A 21,284-nucleotide genomic window follows, 5' to 3' on the forward strand; every position below is an offset into this window, starting at 1 on the left:
AACTGACAGCAGTTGGAATGCAGCGGTTCAAGAAGGCAGCTCACCATCACCTTCTCAAGAGCAACTAGGGACAGGCAATAAATGCTGGCCAGCCAGCAATACCAAAGTCCTACGAGTGAATAAAAAAAACCTGAAATGACAATAATCCATGAATTTGCTATAAGGTAATCCAAAAACATGAGGGAAATATGTGTAAACAAGCACACATTTACAAACTTCAGTGAATATCAGGCTGTTAAAAGCAAACCAAGTGCTGAAAGTTTGTTTTTATTCAAAGGGTAAACATATAAACCAAAAGATTATTTTCAAGCATTATATGACCTCAGTGAGATGCAGGCAGTGTTAGTGAACCTACTTTGGAAAGGTTATTCACACATTGGACAGGGTACAGAAGAGGTTGGGATGATGGCTAAATGGTTAGCACTATAACCTCACAGCACCAGAGGCATGGGTTTAACTCTACCTTCGGGTGACTGTCTGTGTGGAGTTTGCACATTCTCCCTGTGTCTGCATGGGTTTCTTCTGGGTGCTACGGTTTCCTCTCACAGTCCAAAAACATACAGGTGAGGTGGATCAGCTTTGGGGGTTCAATGTGGGGGCTGAGTGGCCTGCTTCCACACTATAGGGATTCTATGATTGAAGGACTATATGGTTACTCTCAAATTTAAGTAGATGTTGTAAAAGAAAAATATGAGCTATCCAAGATTTTTTCCCCTCTTGGGAAAGAGAAGATTGGGAGAGGATATGATAACTGTTTTTTAAAATGATCCAAAGGTCTCAACAAATTGGATCCATTAAATATTTTTACTATGTATGGAATTTAGGCACAAGGAGTCAAATTTACACAGCAAGGACAAGAAAAGCAAATTGGACATTCAAGAGGGTTGTTTTTTTTTACAGAAAGGATGTTGCATATGTGGAACAGATTACTGATGCAAAAGCAAAAACAGAAATTGTTGGGAAAACTCAGCAGGTTTGGCAGCATCTGCGGAGAAAAATCATTTAATGTTTCGGGTTCATTGACCAGTCCTCAGAACTGGCATCTTTACATTACTGACACACATGGTGGAACAAAAATTTTTAATATGGTTCATGGTGGAACTAGACTGGTCCTCACCAAGAAATGGCTCACTCAGGAACTTAGGCATGCACCAAGGTGATACTGTGGATAAGTAGTCGAGCTTGATCTTAGGCCTCATTCTGCTTATTAGTGTTCCTAAGTTACCTCCTGATGCCAATATAGCTATCCACATATTAAAATTCCTTAAATTTGATGTAATTGCAATCTTTGGTAGTCCTTCAGCATTGAGGATGACTTTGAATCCATTCCAGTTCAATTCAGTCTGCAATAGCTGTTGACTCTAATGCATGAACTGCAGACTTGGTCACGAGGCACAGTTGATTTTTGAGAGATTAAATAGAGGACACTTTGACTCCACCTCTGCATGTTCCAAACAAAGTTTCTTGATGTGTTCAATGCCTTCTCCTTTTGATTGATCACAGATTCCATACAGTATGGAAACGGGCCATTTAGTCCACACCGACCCTCCAAAGGTAATCCCACCCAGACACAACCCCCTACCCTATCTCTGTAACCTTGCATTTCCTATGGCCAATCCATCTAACCTGCTTTGGACTGGGGGAGAAAACCCACACAAACACAGAAGAATGTGCAAACTCCACACAGACAGTCACTGAGGGCAGAATTAAACCCAGGTCCCTAGCCTGTGAGGTAGCAGTGCTAACCACTGAGCTACTATGATCACAAGCTACAGTATCACAGAGGTATGTTTGACCACTACAGAGATGCTTTGAAGTCATACCTAAAGTGCTCCTTTTGCAGCAACCTAATTCGAAGAGATATCAAGTTTAAGAATAACATGCCACACCCAGAGGAGCTCAGGTAATTACAATAATTCATTCCTGTGGGACTATTCAGACATTCTCCTTTCACTCTATAATCTGACCCAAAAGCACTATTAGCCTTTATAGTCCTAAGGATGGAAAATAGTTTACAAATAATACACCCAGCATCAGAACAAATTGTGTATGTTATATCATAGCAAGAATTGAAAGGGTATGTTTGAGGAAAGTTTACAAATATTTGGGTTCAATTCAAGTTGGTCTGAATGACGAATAGGTGATCTGATTGAAGCATTTAAAATGTTTTGACAGAGTCAAGACAAGGAGCGTATAATTTTAAAATTAGAATTAAGACATGCAAGAACTACACCCCACAGCACTTTACAGAGTCATACAGCACAGAAACAGACACTTCGGTCCAACCAGTCCATAATTCCAAACTAAATTAATCCCACTTCCTTGCACTTGGCCCATGTCCCTCCAAACATTCCCGATTCATGTACTTATCCAAATGTCTTTTAAACATTGTAACTGTACCCACATCCACCACTTCCTCTGGAAGTTCATCACACACACAAACCATTCCCTGTTGTAAACAAATTGCCCCTCATGTCTTTTTAAAATCTTTCTCCTCCCACCTTAAAACTATGTCCAGAAAAGACAGTAGAAATCTAGGACTCTGTCCTTGGTTTTGAAAAGTTATGTCAGATCTCCTGTTCGTCTTCCTCTTTCCAAGGAAAACAATCCCATCCTATCCAACCTTTCGTCGTAGCTCAGACCCTCCAGGAAACATCCTGGTAAATCCCCTCTGCTCCCTCACTTGTGCAATCACATTCTTTCTATGACATGGTGACCAGAACCACACACGGTACAGTCAGTGTAAATCAGTTCTGAGATTTGAAATTATCTGGTTGGAAGAATAAAAAGCAACTCAATGGAAACTACGAGCAGTGTGATTTGTAAGTCAGTGGACAGTGACCTGTGTGATAAGTGAAATGGGATCATTTATTTCTATCGGTTAATGTATATGTTTCCTACAAAATGATAATGGTGTTCAGTATCTAGTGTTTTTAGTCATTTATTATGTTTAAAGTTTTAAGACATGAAATCTTGATGTCATCCTTTCAGCTAATAACTGGAAGTTTGAATTTCCTTTTAAGCTTTATCACATAACACATTGTAAATTATCACATGAAGTACACTGTAAGATTTGGTGGAAGTATAGTCAAAGACAAGTTGCTTATTTTTCATGTACTTATAAATTTTATTTAATCACCAACCACCTTCGGAAGAGTGAAAAAAAAAGAGAGATCATCCTTGTTTACGTTTCTCCTTTATTCATCAGCCTTAGTTGAAAACCCCAGCAAGAAACTTTCAAATGAACATCATGCCTTGTGCTGAAAGAGTAACCACAATAATAGCACCTGTGTGAGAGAGTTAAAGGTTTGCATTTATAGAAAGGTATTTTTTGTGAATTTATCTACAATAATCAGCAAGACAGGCAGACTTGCCAAATGAAATGGGTGGTGTATGGTTTCTATAATGGAATCTATGCAGAATGGCACAATCACCAATGGAGTAAACACCACAGTGACACCATGCTTGTGCCTACAGGTCCGTAACTATACTGTGAATTTCTCATTTTAACTGTTCCATGTGTTGAGTCTCAGATTGAGGATAATTACTTCCTTTACAGAAAGAACTGTACACTTCACAATTTCTAAGAGTACTGGGAGTAGGGTTGTGAATGGCAGGGTTAGTAGTGTGGGTGGAGGTGTTGCTCACCCTCACTGCTGGCACAGTGTGTAGCATAGAGAGTAGTCTTGACCGCAACTGCAACTAATGGCAGCCATTTTGGGTCCTCCCACCTAGCTTCCTCAATATGATCAAAAGACATGGAAGGCCCTACAAATGTAACAGAAACTTGATTCAACACATAAATCAAGGTGACAATCAAATAGGGTTAAAAAGAAGACGATATTATTCCCACAAGAACACCTTCTGGCGTGCTGGCCAGTGGGACTATTTTTAGCATCCGCCTACCTCACACCTGGACCTGACATGAGCTAAAAATCAAGTCCCTGGTCTCAGTGCTTTACATTGCAAGGTCGAGAGGAGAGACTGAATTCCCTTTATTGCCTCTGTTTAACCTCTTGATTCTTTCCCTTCCCCTTCCATGAAGATGTGCTTATCATAATAACATTGCAGGGAAGCTAGAGTAACACTAGTGTTGTTAGGTAAAAATGTGTCCTCATTTGCAATGCCCCTGCTCTGCGTTTTGAGAGAGATAAACTTGACGTTCCTGTGAACTGAGGTCTGAGAAGGAAGAGCTGCTGTTTGTGGGCCACACACAAAAATTAACAGTTTGGGTTCAGTATTCAAACTTCTCAGGGTCAAGAAGGAATGAAATAAAATATCTGAAGACTGTGGAAGCTAGATCATAAGTCTATTCAATTCTGAGACTGACAGATTTCTAATCAGTAAGAAAATCAAGAGCTTTGAGAATAAGGCAGGAAAGTGGAGTTGAGGATTATCACCACAATCACATTGAATGGCAGAGCAGATGGACTGATGGCCTACGTTTGATCCTACATCTTATGTTGATAATCAGTCACTGATAGTACACTGGTTGTTAAAGTTTCACTGTGGTCTATTTTTAAAAGATGACTTTTTTTTACCAATAGGTGCTGAAAAGAGGCAAAAAAATGATTATGTAATGCTGCTCTACATGTCTAAGGAAGACGGAGTGAGATCTTGGTTCAGGTTTGAGTAGGCATCAAGAAGTAGGAATGTTTCTCAATTATGATGAGGCAATTCTGAGCCCTATTCTTGAACAAGCTTAATTGATGATCAAGTAAAATGAATCTGTATTAGTTTCCATTTGTATTGCTTGCTTCTTAAATGGTTTTGACAGAAAGTAAAAATGAAGAAATTAATAAAACAAGTGAAGATGACAATATAACTGAAAGTTCAACTTGCGGCCCAAGTTTATATAGATTTTTAAATGCATCTGTAAAAACTTTGTCAGGTGAGGCAGTGATGTCAAATCTATCAGCAATGAGCAATACAAAGGAAGAGAAAGGGTCCTATCTTCAAACAGAGCAATAAGAACTCCTCTTCTGCACTTGCCAGCTCATGACTTCCCACCCATTCACCGCTTCAATGGAAGTGAAAAGTGTGGCTGGTGAGTGGAGAAAAAGGTGCCTCTGTCCCACTTTCTCATGCAGGCTGGGGTGCCCAAGCCCAAGGGTCTCAGGGTGCTATCACACCAGCTTATGCATGTCAGAAATTTCACTTGAACTCTCTGGCTAACGGTCACATTGGAGAAATTATCATTTTCAACAACATCTGCAGATGTTTTGACGTCTCCTCCTCCCGACTGATGTTAACAATCTGCATCAATGCTTTCATCGGTTGTATTTTGACTCTTGGATTTGTTCTGGACCTGAGCGGGAGTGGTTCTTTGGTCAGGTGTTTCTAGTGGACTGCTTATGGTAATAAGGATTCCCTGGGGTTGAACATTTTCTTGTTTAATTGAACATTTTCTCTTCATTTCTTCCAGGCTGAAAGGAATCATAAATAATAGTATTAAATATAGCACAGAAACAAAACTTTATATCATACCTCTTTTGGTTATGTAAGAAAAGGAAGAGGCCATTCAGCCCCTCAAGACTGCATTGTTTCATTGAATGATTTGTATTTTAGTTAAGAGTCATAGAGTCATAGAGATGTACAGCATGGAAACAGACCCTTCGGTCCAACCCGTCCATGCCGACAAGATATCCCAACCCAATCTAGTCCCACCTGCCAGTGCCCAGCCCATATCCCTCCAAACCCTTCCTATTCATATACCCATCCAAATGCCTCTTAAATGTTGCAATTGTACCAGCCTCCACCACATCGTCTGGCAACTCATTCCATACATGTACCACCCTCTGCGTGAAAAAGTTGCCCCTTAGGTCTCTTTTATAGCTTTCCCCTCTCACCCTAAACCTATGCCCTCTAGTTCTGGACTCCCCGACCCCAGGGAAAAGACTTTGTCTATTTATCCTATCCATGCCCCTCATAATTTTTTAAACCTCTATAGGGTCACCCCTCAGCCGCCGACGCTCCAGGGAAAACAGCCCCAGCCTGTTCAGCCTCTCCCTGTAGCTCAGATCCTCCAACCCTGGCAACATCCTTGTAAATCTTTTCTGAACCCTTTCAAGTTTCACAACACCTTTCCGATAGCAAGGAGACCAGAATTGCACGCAATATTCCAACAGTGGCCTAACCAATTGTCCTGTACAGCTGCAACATGACCTCCCAACTCCTGTACTCAATACTCTGACCAATAAAGGAAAGCATAACAAACGCCTTCTTCACCATCCTATCTACCTGCGACTCCACTTTCAAGGAGCTATGAACCTGCACTCCAAAGTCTCTTTGTTCAGCAACACTCCCTAGGACCTTACCATTAAGTATATAAGTCCTGCTAAGATTTGCTTTCCCAAAATGCAGCACCTCACATTTATCTGAATTAAACTCCATCTGACACTTCTCAGCCCATTGGGCTATTAACCCACTTTGCTTCACATCTTGTGATACCCTTACCAAAAAAAATCCCCACACTGTGGAAACAGGCCCTTTGGCCCAACAAGTCCACACCAACCCTCTGAAAGAGGAACCCACCCAGACCCATTTCCCTACTCTATTACTCTACATTTGCCCCTAACTAATGCATCTAACCTACACATCCCTGAACACTATGGGCCATTCACATAAACTGCACAGCTTTGGAGAGCACCCCATGCAGACATGGGGAGAATTTGCAAACTCCACCCAGACAGTCACCCAAGGTGAAAATTGACTCTGGGTCCCTGGTGCTGTGAGGTAGCAGTGCTAACCACTGAGCCACCATGCCACCCAAAATGATCTCCATCTAGGAACCTTTAATCATTTCAGCATCACAAGAGGATGTGGAAAATGTTCTAGATTTCTGTCACACTTGAGCTGAAGCAATGCTTTCTGATTTCATTCTCTTTAAATCTAAGATCATGTCCTGTTGTTCTGCATTTCGCCACCAGAATAAACATTTCTCTTTATTTACTCATGGGATATGAACATCTCCTAATTATCCTGGAGGAAGTGGTTGTGAGCCTTTTTTTGAATAACTGGGGTCCATGTTATACATGTAGACACACAGTGACTTTAGGGAGGGATCTTTACCAATAATGAAGGCACGGTGAAATATTTCCTAACTGGGATGCTGATTGAATTGGAGAGGAACTTGCAAATGGATTTCTGTTCCAGGGTGCCTGGTGTCCTTGTTTCCCTAGAAGGTTTGGTGTTGTAATGTGGATTCATACTCCCAAAGTATCGCAATATCTTGAGCTGTTGTGGTAACAACACCCGATGAGTTAAACCAGCTTTCCCATCCTACTCATAAAGAGAATGAAGCACAGAAGGAAGCCACTTAGTTGGCCCACCCGTCGACAAAAATCTTACTGCACTTATCCCATTTTCTAGCTGTTGGTCTATAGTCCTGGAGGCTATCGTCATGAAGATGTGGGTGTACTGTACGTTTAAGAGAGTTAAAACCTCGCAGAACTACCTGACAGCACCATGTGTTCTCAGTAAGGTATAATGTAACATGTGGTCCGGCAGCTAGGGTAAACTGATTGGCCTAATTCATTTTTTTTTGCCTCCAAGCAACCAGCTAACCTAGTTGCTGGACCACATGTTACATTGCTTATTCAGAACACTTGGTGCTGTCAGGTAGTTGTGCTAGTTTATAACTTTCTTAAGGGTACAGTACACCCACAAATTCATAACTCTATGGCAATGCAAGTGAATATCTAAATACTATTTCAAAGATACAAGAGCTTCTGACTCAATCATTCTTCCAGGTAGTGTATTCCAAACTCCCACGACTTCATAGGTTTGTCGTTAATGAACTGGTTAAAGTGCCTTAGAGGAGAGGGAATGAGAGATGTCTAAATTTAGAGACATAATTCTATAAGGTGTGGGCTGGGCACTAAAGTCAAGGTTGGCAAAAGTGAGGGCTGCAGATGCTGGAAACTAGAGTTTAGATCAGAGTGGTGCTGGAAAAGCACAGCAGGTCAGGCAGCATCCAAGGAGCAGGAAAATCGACGTTTCGGGCAAAAGCCCTTCATCAGGAATAGAAGCCTTCCTGATGAAGGGCTTTTGCCCGAAACGTCGATTTTCCTGCTCCTCGGATGCTGCCTGACCTGCTGTGCTTTTCTAGCACTACTCTGATCTAAAGTCAAGGTTGCTAATTGTGTAGGGAAGGGAAGTGACAATCAGAGAAATGTGGAGTTTAACAATAACTTACATTCAGATAAAATAGGCTTCACAGGAGCTACTGTTAAACAATATTCAACAGCACATTGAATCATATCAAACAGGTGGCTGGTGGTTGATCAATGAGGTTGATTTGAAGAAACATCTAAAGGAGAAAGAGATTGCAAAGTTTCGAGAGGATTTAAGGAATAGGCAGCTGAAAACGGTTACTATTGAGTGAAGTAAATCAGGGAAGCAAAAGAGGTATGCAAATGGACTGCAGCCGTTGACTTAACAGCAGCGGTTAGATACAGGATCGTGCATTTATGTTTCTTTTCTGTTTCCACCTTGGCCCACCATAAAATGAAGGGTGGTTCCTTTTTGTCATAATAAAATGGGAGGGTATTATAAAAGTAGTGACTGATGTCTGAACACCTACACCTGGACTCCACTCACAAATGTAAACACAGGACAAAATCACACAAGTTTCAGTGTGCTCACGTTAACGCTGCTTACTTTCCAATTTGGGACCCAGAGATTGCAAACTTTAGCGGCAGAAGATGCAGTTTCCAATGCTCAATTGATGGGTGTTAGACTGAGAGTCTAGTAACTGATCTACGCTCACCATGCTTGATTGCTTAAGCCTGGGGTGCGAACTCGAAGCTAATGGATGTGGCAGAAAGGCTGAGAAACTTAACTGTAAGCATGAGTCAAATATTTTGTGCTTGTAAAGATGTTTTAAACTCTCTAAGTAAACCTGCCGCATACTCAGGCACTAGTGTCATCTTTGTACTGTATTACACAGGTATGTAAAATAATCAATAGATGGAATCATTAGAATGATCAGAGTGAGTGACGTGTCTGCGAGAGTTCTTACCCTGATCAGCCATTATGCTAAAATGATTCTAAGGCTTTTTCCACAGGAAAAAAAGACAGAAAAAGCCTAAGCTCTCTGCCTGAGCCAAGATCGATTTTCTTAGAATTGGCAAAGTCTTTCCTGATAGCCCTTAGCTGGCAGAGGTCTTCAAAAGATTTCGAAGGTGGAGTTATCTGTGACAACCCAAGAACTTCCAATGATTTGTCCCTTGATGCAGGAATTTGTGCAGATAACCCATCAGAAACTGGGAGAATCGAAAACTTGGAGTGGAACCCAGTCACAATCTGCTGCTAGTTCATTTTCTACCTCCCACTTGCAGTTCGGTTTTTGATCTTGATCCTAATTTTGGGTCTGTCACTCATTCAGTATAAGACACTCAGCGTATACTTGTAATTAAACAGAATGTTGAACACAATAACACCGCTGTGGGCAGCACGGTGGCACAGTGGTTAGCACTGCTGCCTCACAGTGCCAGAGACCCGGGTTCAATTCCTGCCTCAGACAACTGACTGTGTGGAGTTTGCACATTCTCCCCGTGTCTGCATGGGTTTCCTCTGGGAGCTCCGGTTTCCTCCCACAGTCCAAAAATGTGCAGGTTAGGTGAATTGACCATGCTAAATTGCCCGTAGTGTTAGGTGTAGGGGAATGGGTCTGGGTGGGTTGCGCTTCGGTGGGTCGGTGTGGACTTGTTGGGCCGAAGGGCCTGTTTCCACACTGTAAGTAATCTAATCCACCTACTTATACTGACTTTTCAAGGCTGCATAATATTCTGACAGTGCACAGGAAGATAAATGGAACTCTTGTGCTCCCTCTGGGCTTGAGCCCTCTTTCAGGCCCTCAAGTCCTTTATGTAACATGGCCGAGAGGGTTGATTGCCAGCCTGTAAATCTTTCCAATATATCTGACGGCAGGCGCTCAAATGCAGCACAATCTCATGGTCAACCATCCTGCAGAAGGCAACGGGCCAACATCATACCCTATTCCCAGAAGTGGGGACTAGACAAATGAGAATCCATGGCCTGGAATCAAGGATAAGGGGCTAAAACAGACACAGGAAGATGTCTCAATCTGAACAGGAGCATATTGCGAAAAGATTTGCAGGTCTGGCAGCATCTGTGAACAGAAATCAGAATTAACATCTCGAATCCTGTGACACTCAGGTCTGAGGAGGGATCGCTGGACTGGGAATGTTAACTCTGATTTCTCTCCACAGATGCTGCCAGACTTGCGGACGTTTTCCAGAAACTTTTGTTTCTGATTTACAGCATCTGCAGTCCTTTCAGTTATTATTTGCTAAAAGATTTGTCAGATTTATTGCTAAAGGATATTGTGCAATCTAGAACTACCTAGGTTCACCTATTAGTGTGACAATCACTTTAATTTAAAATAGGTCTAATTTACTGTGTACCCATGTGCTCCATTTACCAGAGATATCTTACAGTTTTACCTTGCTGAGGTGCTGTTACTCTGCTCCCCTGTTGCAGCAGCCTGGTGCACAGGACTGGACTCCAGATCATTGCTTTTTCTTTCATCGCTGTCCTTCAGGTTGAGAGATTTGGAAGAAGTGACATCACTGGTATCTGTTTCACTTCCATCTGTCAGAGAAAAGACTGCATAAATTCTCCTCATGCACGCAGTATTGCAATTGAAAAAGACGATCTTATTCTATCCTTGCCAAGTAATTTTCAATATTTAAATTTGCAGTTTAATTGGGACAGGTGCAAAATTGAAGTGATTGAGGCTTCTGTTCAAACAATGAATGGAAGAACACTAAGGAACAGTCACTTAATCCAAAATATCAATTCTGATTTCTCACGACATACGCTACTAGACCTGCTGAGCTTTTCCAGCAATTTCTGTTTTTGTAAAGGAAATTCTGATCATTGTTCTATTGGTAAAGGAAATAGAGGAAGGGGATACAGAGCTTTTACTCCCCCTCCAACTCCATTTTGTTGTAGTCCCTTCCTGGTCTCCCTCTGATGGTTTACATTGGCCGGAATGGGCCTTGCTTGTAAATACTGAATTGGTTACAAGGATGTTTTTATTGGCTTTAGTTTTTGGGCAAGAAAAGCAAAATAAAAAGGTCTCCCAGTTGTGTATGATATCATTACTGGGTAGAAAGTGAAGCAGATGCTGTGTATATGGACTTACAAAAACATTAGTTACTGCAGAAGTGGCTAGATGCTAAACCTTAGATGCACGATACTGAAAGAAATATGGCAGCCATAGAGTCATAGCGTCATAGAGATGTACAGCATGGAAACAGACCCTTCGGTCCAAATCGTCCATGCTGACCAAATATCCCAACCCAATCTAGTCCCACCTGCCAGCACCCAGCCCATATCCCTCCAAACCCTTCCTATTCATATACTCATACCAATTGTACCAGCTCCACCACTTCCTCTGGCAGCTCATTCCATACGCATACCACCATCTGTGTGAAAAAGTTGCCCCTTAGGTCTCTTTTATATCTTTCCCCTCTCACACTATACCTATGCCCTCTAGTTCTGGACTCCTCAACCCCAGAGAATTGACTTTGTCTATTTATCCTATCCATGCCCTTCATAATTTTGTAAACCTCTATAAGTTCACCCCTCAGCCTCCGTCGCTCAAACGCCTTCTTCACTATCCTATCTACCTGCGATTCCGCTTTCAAGGAGCTATGAACCTGCACTCCAAGGTCTTTTTGTTCAGCAACATTCTCTAGGACCTTACTATTAAGTATATAAGTCCTGCAAAGATTTGCTTTCCCAAAATGCAGCACCTCGCATTTATCTGAATTAAACTCCATCTGCCACTTCTCAGCCCATTGGCCCATCTGGCCCAGATCCTGTTGTAATCTGAGGTAACCTTCTTCGCTGTCCACGACACCTCCAATTTTGGTGTCATCTGCAAACTTACTAACTGTACTTCTTGTGCTTGCATCCAAGTCATTTATGTAAATGACAAAAAGTAGAGGGCCCAGCACCGATCCCTGTGGTCACAGGCCTCCAGTCTGAAAAACAACCCTCCACCAACACCTTCTGTCTTCTACCTTTGAGTCAGTTCTGTATCCAAATGGCTAGTTCTCTCTGTATTCCATGAAATCTAACCTTGCTAATCAGTCTCCCATGGGGAACCTTGTCGAATGCCTTACTGAAGTCCATATAGATCACATCTACCGTTCTGCCCTCATTAATCTTCTTTGTTACACTCTTCAAAAAACTCAATCAAGTTTGTGAGACATGATTTCCCACACACAAAACCATGTTGATTATCCCTAATCAGTCCTTGCCTTTCCAAATACATGTACATCCTGTCCCTCAGGATTCCCTCCAAAAACTTGCCCACCACCGAGGTCAGGCTCACTGGTCTATAGTTCCCTGGCTTGTCTTTACCGTCCTTCTTAAACAGTGGCACCACGTTTGCCAACCTCCAGTCTTCAGACACCTCACCTGTAACTATCAATGATACAAGTATCTCAGCAAGAGGCCCAGCAATCACTTCCCTAGCTTCCCACAGAGTTCTCGGGTACACCTGATCAGGTCCTGGGGATTTATCCACCTTTAACCATTTCAAGACATCCAGCACTTCCTCCTCTGTAATCTAGACATTTTGCAGGGTGTCACCATCTATTTCCCTACAATCTATATCTTCCATATCCTTTTCGACAGTAAATACTGATGCAAAATATTCATTTCGTATCTCTCCCAGTTTCTGTGGCTCCGCACAAAGGCCGCCTACCTGATCTTTGAGGGGCCCTATTCTCTCCCTAGTTACCCTTTTGTCCTTAATATATTTGTAAAAACCCTATGGATTCTCCTTAATTCTATTTGCCAGTTAGAAATTTGGTAAAAGAATGAAAAACAAAGATAAATTAATAATTTGTGGATGTCTTTTGGACCACGTTGGGGGAGGGGGGGCACAAATAACAAAACATTCAGCATTGCTACTACATCATTTGGATTTGCCCATAAGGGACATGATCGGAAAGTTTGCACATGAAACAAAATCACTACATAGTTACTTGTGAAGAGGTCTCCAAAGAACATCGAGAAAGTAGGTAGGTCAGGTAGGAGCCAGGCCTCAGAAAATGAGTGCACTTTTCAATAGAACTCAAAGTTAAGAGAAAATCCGATGTGTCAGAACAATAAGACAAATATAGGAAATAATTATCTGCATTGGCCAGAAGCCCAAATTTTAAAGTTAAGATCATGGAAGGAACAAAAGGACTGATAAGCAAATATTATGAATTTGAAGTGCTTAGAATAGGGAAGGCTTGTTCCAAAACCAGTGAAATTGCTTCTAAAATAGAATGGGATAAACGATCACAAATAATAATTTCAAAGGACGTACACAAAAAGCAGGGGAATTGGATATAGTTAGTATCTGTTTCAGAGGGCTAGTATAGGTGTAATGAGCCAAAAGGCTCCACTTATGTTGCTAGATGTTAGTGAAGGTTGGTGAACTTTTGTTTTCATTCATTTTGTGGGATGTTGCGCTGGCTGGCCAGCATTTATGGTTCACCTGCATGTGTTTAACCACCAGGCCAGACATAATGACACATGTTGAGTTTGCTTGTTACTTAAAACTTTCTGCCAAGAATATCTGCATTTGTACGTTACAAATTAAAAACTGACAGAAAGCAGACACCCAGAATGTTAGTGACTCATTACCTCTTGGACTGTAATCTGAAGTCTGTTTCCTCCTCCGTCTCAGAACAACCTCCAGCTCATTCTCTGCCTTGTTCTGACTTGCATCTGGAAACCCTCGACTTGGGCTCTTCTTCATTGAATCCTATGAGCAGGTAATGAGAAATCAGGGGCACTGTATATCACACTAAGTGCTACCAACCTTCTTGCACATGTGGCACTGATATCAATGTATGCTGGTAAAATTAACTTCTAAGTAATAACTTTCAGCAGTTAAACACTTAAATGCGGAAGTGACATTGTGACCTGGCTCTCGTATATTGATGGCGCAGTGTTAGTTTATAGGAGTCTAATGGCCATCTGAGCTAGTTCATCCCAGGCAGGAATTATTGGTAAAGCCTTGTGCATAAATCAATGCCTAAAACAGGTAGTAGACCCTTTGCATATTTGAATAAAGGGCTTGATTCCTGTTTGAGATTCTGTGCAAAGTGCTGCAGCCAGTTCAGAGCTGCCATCTCTGAAGAGACTGCTAGACATTACCTACAAGAAGACATGTTTTACCTTTTTGACTGTCCTCAATGTAGAGTATGAATATGCCTGATTAAGTTCAGATGCTGCTTCTGGTCTAGGACCTTCCCAAAGCCAACAAGCAGCTGATGGGGCCACAACTGGTGCTCACAACACACAGGAAAGAAACAAATAAGACAAGTGAACCAATGGTGAACCATGATCCTGTCATAGGCATCATTCGGTACAATCAATGTCACCCCAAAAGAGTGTGATCCAACCTCTAGTGTTCTCACTGACTGAGTGAAGCAGAAGGGCATTGCAGTGAGAGGCAAGGTGAATTTAGTTAAATTAAAGCTTTATTCAATATTTCTTTGAGTCATCTCAACATAAATAACATTATTGAGAAAGTGTGTCACTTTAAGGGTTTTCTCTTAGAGTCCTCACAGTGAGAGAATTTTACAATATATTTCATCAGTGTGTTAGTTAGATGTGCACTATGTGAGACAGTATTACAATAAGAGTAGTGCTTTACCAAATAATTGAAGATTGGAGAGAGTGTTTCAATGAGTTATATATAATGTAGCTTTACAGTGCAAGTTTACTTTAATGGGTAGAATACTTTTTATGAGATACCATCAAAGTTAGGGGCCATTATGTTGAAGAACATTTGTCTGGATGTTGCATTATATTAAACAATAGGCAAAGTTTAATATACCCACTGGGTGGCATGGTGGTTCAAACATTGGCACGGTGGTTCATTAGTTAACACTGCTGCCTCACAGTGCCAGGGACCCAGGTTTGATTTCACCCTCAAGCGACTGTCTGCATGGAGATTACCCATTCTCCCCATGTCTGCGTGGGTTTCCTCTGAATGATCTGGTTTCCTCCCACAGTCCAAGGAAGATGTGGAGGTGCTTGTGCTGAACTGTGGTGGCTAAGGTTGAAAGTCACATGACACCAGGTTATAGTCCAACAGGTTTATTTGAAATCACAAGCTTTTGGCACACTGCCCATTCGTCAGGTGAAGCGGCCTGGCAAATGGGCAGCTCTCTGAAAGCTTGTGATTTCAAATAGACCTGTTGGACTATAATCTGGTGTCGTGTGACTTTTGACCTCGTCCAAAGACTGCAGGTTAGGTGGATCAGCCATGGAAAATACAGGATGATGGGGGTAGGGTGGGATGTTCTTTGGAAGGTCAGTGTGGACATAATGGGCTGAATGGCCTGCTTACGCACTGTAGGGATTCTATGGCATGAAGGTGGATAAGGGATGGGGCACTTGATTGGGCAGGTGTCCTGCCACATCCTTACTTCCAAATGATTATGTCTGGTGTGCGAAGGCTCATGGATAATCTCCCTGTCTGGTTGCTAATTGTGAACAATTAATACCTTAAGGCCCCCTTTCCACTGCCAATGATATTCACCCAACAGTGAGTGGGAAGGTATCATTGGGAAGGTCAACAAGCAAACTATTTCCTTTGGGTGGAGTCAGGGAGACCCTTATTAAAAGACACTCAGAGCCTGGTCAAGGAACCTGAGATCAGGATGCTGGACCTCGGTGAACACCACCAGAACCTTTGTTCTTTCTTCCAAGTCCTGACTCATTCCCCACAATCTCTGCCCTTCCTCAGCAGGGACCTGATCTTAGGCTTTTTCTGGGTGCATTACCCAGTAATGAGGCTGGCAATAGAAGGCTGCCAGCTTCCAATTGGGATTTCTGCCCCGGGGTATCCTGAATCCCAGGAAAGGCCCAACACTGGCTAGTTAATTGCCTGGTGGGCACGTCATTCAATTGGGCTTTACCTGACAGAGTGGGTACAAGACTCCTACCAGTTGGAGAACTCATAGGTGTGACATGTGCCACCATGATTAAAGTTTGCCCTGCGTTCCAGGGAGGGAGGTGTTGTTTGACAGATTTACAATCAAAGGTATCAGATATATTAGGATTACAATGAAAGATACTAAAATATGCCAGCAGACAGGAATGGGTGGCACAGTGGCTCAGTGGCTAGCAGTACTGCCTCACAGCACTAGGAAGCTGGGTTCGATTCTACCCTCAGGCTGCTTTCTGTGTGGAGTTTGCATGTTCTCCTTGTGTCTGTGTGGGTTTACTCCCATAGTCCAAAGATGAGTAGATTAGATGGATTGGTCATGCTGATGTGTGGGTTAGCTATGGGAAATGCAGGGATGGGGTGGAGCTGGGTGGGATGCTCTTCAGAGGGCTGGTGTGGACTCAACGGGCCAAATGGCCAGCATCCATCCTGTAGGGGTTCTATGGAGGTGGTATTTTTAATGTTTAATATCAGAGAGATGTATGCTTTGAGTGTGTGTGACAGCTTGTTATGTGAGATAATCATGTACAGAATTGTTGGTTATCATTGTCACTGTAATGGGATTGTGTTATTTGAGAATTATTGAATAAAAGGAATATTGAGAGATCCCAGTGTACCACACATAGGAATAGCTATTTCAGATACTGGAATAATTAAGGTTATATTATAATAATCTGCATTACAATCAGAAGTAATTCATATAATTCCTTGCTTAATCTAAATAGGTTACTTCAGTAAACAGTAATATATTTTACTGTGAGAATAATGTGGAAAGGTTAGTGCGTGTCAAAGTAATCATATGAATAATTTACTGGAACCTATTATTGTCGATGCACTATCTGCTTTGACAGGAGGTCTATCGCTGTCTCTTCATCAACAGTTGCCTAATGTCTGACTATAGTATTAAACTCAAATCAGAAAATCTGCTCTTAACTCACACTGAACACTTGCAACTCAGTTACATTACTCAGGAAATCTGAGGTGATGTTCTTTACTTATTGATTTAAACATACAACGTTTTTTGAAAAAGTCAGGTGCATGTTAGCAACTCTCTAGTTTCAACTAACTGCTGTGAGGTGAATAATGGAAGGGGTTAAGTTAATTATGACACGGGTTCATGATCTTAAGAAACCCAGTGGAATAATAAAGTCACTGGAATCCTCAAGGTGAGGGCACAGGTAGTTATTTTCCTGGCTGCCATGAGAGTTCTAATGTTTACTCGATAAACAAAGAGAAATCTGATTCATCCTGACCGGTGCTGTATGTTTTGTTTTATCTTTCCTGATGGTATTTATAAGTGTGGCTTTTAACAAAGGGTTAAATTTGTTCTCCATATTACCAGGATCCCCTTCAGCTCATCCATGGCACTCTCCTCTGTTTTCTCATCCACTGGTGGTGGCTGTCAGGGTTAAAGCAAACACACAGCGGGTATGAATGATGACATTTGCAGTGAATCAGCTCCCCCTCAGCTCCCCAGCACCTGGCATCCTGCTGAGCCTCTCGAACATCCCCGCAGCCATTTAGTCTCTTGCTCATCTTCTTACCAAGTGCAGATGCCTGCCATCTGCCACCCCAGTTTAAATTAGTCAGAGATGCCTGCTTCCAAACCACCCCTCCTGTCAATTGCTATTGGGCACAATGTTTCAATCAACCAGGTTTGTCCATTGTTAATATTGTCCACAGTTGAGTTGGAATTACTCTATCCAGGGGGAGGAGGGGGCAAGTTTTGCAAGCAGGTTCTCAGCCTGTTCTAGGGAGCCTGCCGTGGGATAGCAGGCCATATTTCGCCACCTCAAAGGGTGGGAAAAGTGTCCTCGATTCCAGCCAGTCTGTTGTTTTTTTCACCTTGCTACTTCCAGTAATGGTGACCCTGAAATTACCTGATTGCCATAAAACTAATTCACTAATATCCCTAATGTCCTTGCCCAGCCTGTCCTTTATGTGGCTCCAGACCTATAGCGATGTAATTGACTTTTAATTGCTATCTGCAATGGCTTCGCAAGTCACGGAGTCACAGAGTTATACAGCACGGAAACAAGTCCCTCAATCCAACCAGTCTGTGCCGAACATAATCCCAAACTAAACTAGTCCCACCTGTCTGCTCCTAACCCATATCCCTCTAAACCTTTCCTATTCATCTACTTATCCAAATGCCTTTTAAACGTTGCAATTATACCCACATCTACCACTTCCCCAGGAAGTTAATTCCACGCACGAATTTGCCCCTCATTTCTTTTTAAATGTCTCTCTTCTGACCTTAAAAACATGCCCTCTAGACTTGAAATCCCATTCCTAGGGAAAAGACACTTACCGACCATTAACCCTATCTATACCCCTCATGATTTTATACAGCCTATAAATAATTGTACTCACATCCACTACTTCCTCAAAGTTCATTCCACATGCAAATCACTCTCTCTGTAAAACATTTGCCCCTCAGGTCTTTTTTAAATCTCTCCCCTCTCACCTTAAACATGTGCCCGCTAGTCTTGAAATCCCCCATCCTAGGGAAAAGACATTTGGTTCTTTAAGCCGAGCCATCCATGCCCATGTACCAAGAATGACATTTAGAAAATAATTATCACCATCAGCTTTGCTTAATTTTCATTTGGAAAAACATATTAAAAGCTAACTTTTTTTAACAGAAGTGTATTGGTTCAACAATAAGCTGCCCAAATGCAACCTGCACTTGAAGATGTATAATATTTAGATTTTTATCAATATGATCTCTTTTGACTGATCTGCTCTAATTTTTAAAATACTAAATATATTGGAGCTCACGTAGCCATGGAAACAACAGCAAAGCAAGATTGATGTCAAAGGTTATATTCCCTCGATTGATTTGTATTAAGAGTTGAGCATCCCTACTGCAGCAGCCTCTCAAACAGCTACAACTGTTATCACTGCTCCTGGAGGGTGTCTCAGCAGCTGAGCCCAAGCTGGTGTCACTCAAGTGGTCTGTCTCCTCTCTGCACTGTCGAACCCACAGTCCTAGAGCACTTAGCCACAGGAGGTTAGGCCTCAAATCTTAGCACAATATTTCTATCAGCTCCCAGACCCCATTGCCGAAGGGAGGCATTTGGTCCTGACTTTAAACACTCATCCTCACCGAGAGGAGTTTGAAGCTGCTAGCGGAACCAGCTACTTCTGATGAAGAAGGGTAATCGATATCCCATAATGTAGAATGCTACGAAATAGTCCAAATCAGAAATTATTCAACCTAATCATAGAGTCATAGAGCTGTACAGCACGGAAACAGACCCTTCAGTCCAACCCGTCCATGCCAACCAGATATCCTAAATTAATCTAGTCCCATTTGTCAGTATTTGGCCCATATCCCTCTAAACCCTTCTTATTCATATACCCAACCTGATGCCTCTTAAATATTGTAATTGTAACAGCCTCCACCACTTCCTCTGGCAGCTCATTCCATATACGCACCACCCTCTGTGTGAAAGACTTGCCCCTCAAGTCCCTTTTATATCTTTCTCCTCTCATGTTAAACCTATGCCCTCTAGTTCTGGACTCCCCCACCCCAGGGAAAAGACCTTGTCCATTTATCCTCTTCCCCATCCCTCTTGTTATTGTGTCACCATACTCTGACCAGAGCATAGGGGCTGCTCTCTCATTAGAGAGAAGCAGCTGGTGGTGATTTAGCCTGAGGGTTACCAGATCTCAGCCAAGGGAAGACGTTGAGAAAGAGAATCCTTCATCGTAACCTCAAACCAGTGATGAGAATTGAACCCACACCATTGATATCACACTGATTTGTAAACCAATGATCCAGCCAACTGAGCTAAATAAATGCTGGCATGAGTTTATAAGGTCACCCCTCAGCCTCCGATGCTCCAGGGAAAACAGCCCCAGCCTGTTCAGCCTCTCCTGATAGCTCAAACCCTCCATCCCTGGCAACATCCTTGTAAATCCTTTCTGAACCCTTTCAAGTTTCACAAGTGCCTTCCTACAGCTATACGTAAAAAGTTCTAAAACAAATGTCAGTAGGGTCCCCCAATGGGGATGGTGATAGGTGCACTGATCTACACTGGTCAAAGATTGATTCAGGTCCTCTGGGTTAGTTTTGGGGGGAGCGAGGTATCTGAATCAGCCAGTTACCCTTCCTGGTAAAACACATGTTTGGGGTTTGAGCCGAGAGCAGTACTTGGCTTGAGCTGTGGTTCACCCCATGTTTCGACTGGCCACAGATACACTGTTGGCTAGACTTAAAGGCAAAGAGTGAATCCTTCTGTGACCAGCAGAGGGCAGCCAGTGCTGTGGCATTATACCCATGATGTGGAGATGCCGGTATTGGACTGGGGTGTACAAAGTTAAAAATCAAACAACACCAGGTAATAGTCCAACAGGTTTAATTGGAAGTACAAGCTTTCAGAAATAAAGCTGTTGCCGTGTAATTTTTAACTTTGTCCACCCCAAAGATCAACATCTTTAGGGATGAAAGGAGAAAAGGAAAAGAAAAAGAGAACAACTCCCTTTTAAAATATTTGCCCTTCACATCTTCTTTAAATCTCTCTCCTCTCACCTTAAGAATATGCCCCCTAGTCTTTAAAGCCCTCATCCTGGGGAAAAGACAGCTACCATTAATCCTATCTAGACTCAAGATTTTATAAACCTCTATAAAGTCACCCTCAACCTCCTATGCTCCAGTGAAAGAGTCCCAGCACTTTTCTGCTGGCTCACAAATTGTGTTCTAATATCCCAGATATTATCCGTGGAAAACTGCTAATGACAACCGGCAAAGCTCAAAGCTGTTGAATAATTACAGAGTTATTGTTACGAAACAAATCTTGAGCAGGCCTCAATCTATTGCTTATGGTTTTAACTTTATTTTGAAAATAACTCTGAAGCTTCCCCTGTTGTCCAGCTATTGCAGAGGAGAGTGGTAACAAGGATTTCTGCTTGCTCAGGGTCATGAGAGTCAACCATGAAAACAGCCTGGGGAAAAGGGTGGAGGTGACGGTGTTGAACTAGGGAGGACAGAGTTAAAAATCACACAACACCAGGTTATGGTCTGACAGGTTTATTGGGAAGCAATAGCTTTCGGAGCACTGCTCCTTGATCAGGTAGCCCAGCCTTCCAGTGGGGATCAATCACAAGCAAGGAAGACAACCTTGACTCATCAAGCCTTTCTGCTCATTTCCAATTCACAGAGCAGCCTAGCTGCCTGGCAGACTGAAAACCTTCCCTCAAATGTGCTAAAAAAAATCAAAATCCCAACTTTCCCCAGCCCCATTGCTGGTCAGTTTCCATCTTTACTCTGGATTTTCAAACAGCT

At 42.3% G+C, this 21,284-nt stretch overlaps 1 protein-coding gene across 3 annotated transcripts in view; it reads right to left on the reverse strand.

Moving 5' to 3' along the window:
- Positions 1–3,103: 3,103 nt before the first annotated feature.
- The window catches only part of LOC140492254 (shootin-1-like), a 109,556-nt gene continuing 91,375 nt past the window's right edge, over positions 3,104–21,284 (reverse strand). For all 3 annotated transcript variants that reach the window (XM_072591185.1, XM_072591184.1, XM_072591186.1), the window contains 4 exons: positions 17,334–17,393; positions 13,678–13,798; positions 10,470–10,617; positions 3,104–5,426 (listed from right to left, as the gene is read on the reverse strand). In XM_072591185.1, the coding sequence (XP_072447286.1) occupies positions 5,249–5,426; positions 10,470–10,617; positions 13,678–13,798; positions 17,334–17,393 (507 nt within the window). In that variant the 3' untranslated portion in view covers positions 3,104–5,248. The remainder of the gene's footprint in view (positions 5,427–10,469; positions 10,618–13,677; positions 13,799–17,333; positions 17,394–21,284) is intronic.

The sequence above is a fragment of the Chiloscyllium punctatum genome, chromosome 20, assembly GCF_047496795.1.
Source record: "Chiloscyllium punctatum isolate Juve2018m chromosome 20, sChiPun1.3, whole genome shotgun sequence".
Lineage (NCBI taxonomy): Eukaryota > Metazoa > Chordata > Chondrichthyes > Orectolobiformes > Hemiscylliidae > Chiloscyllium > Chiloscyllium punctatum.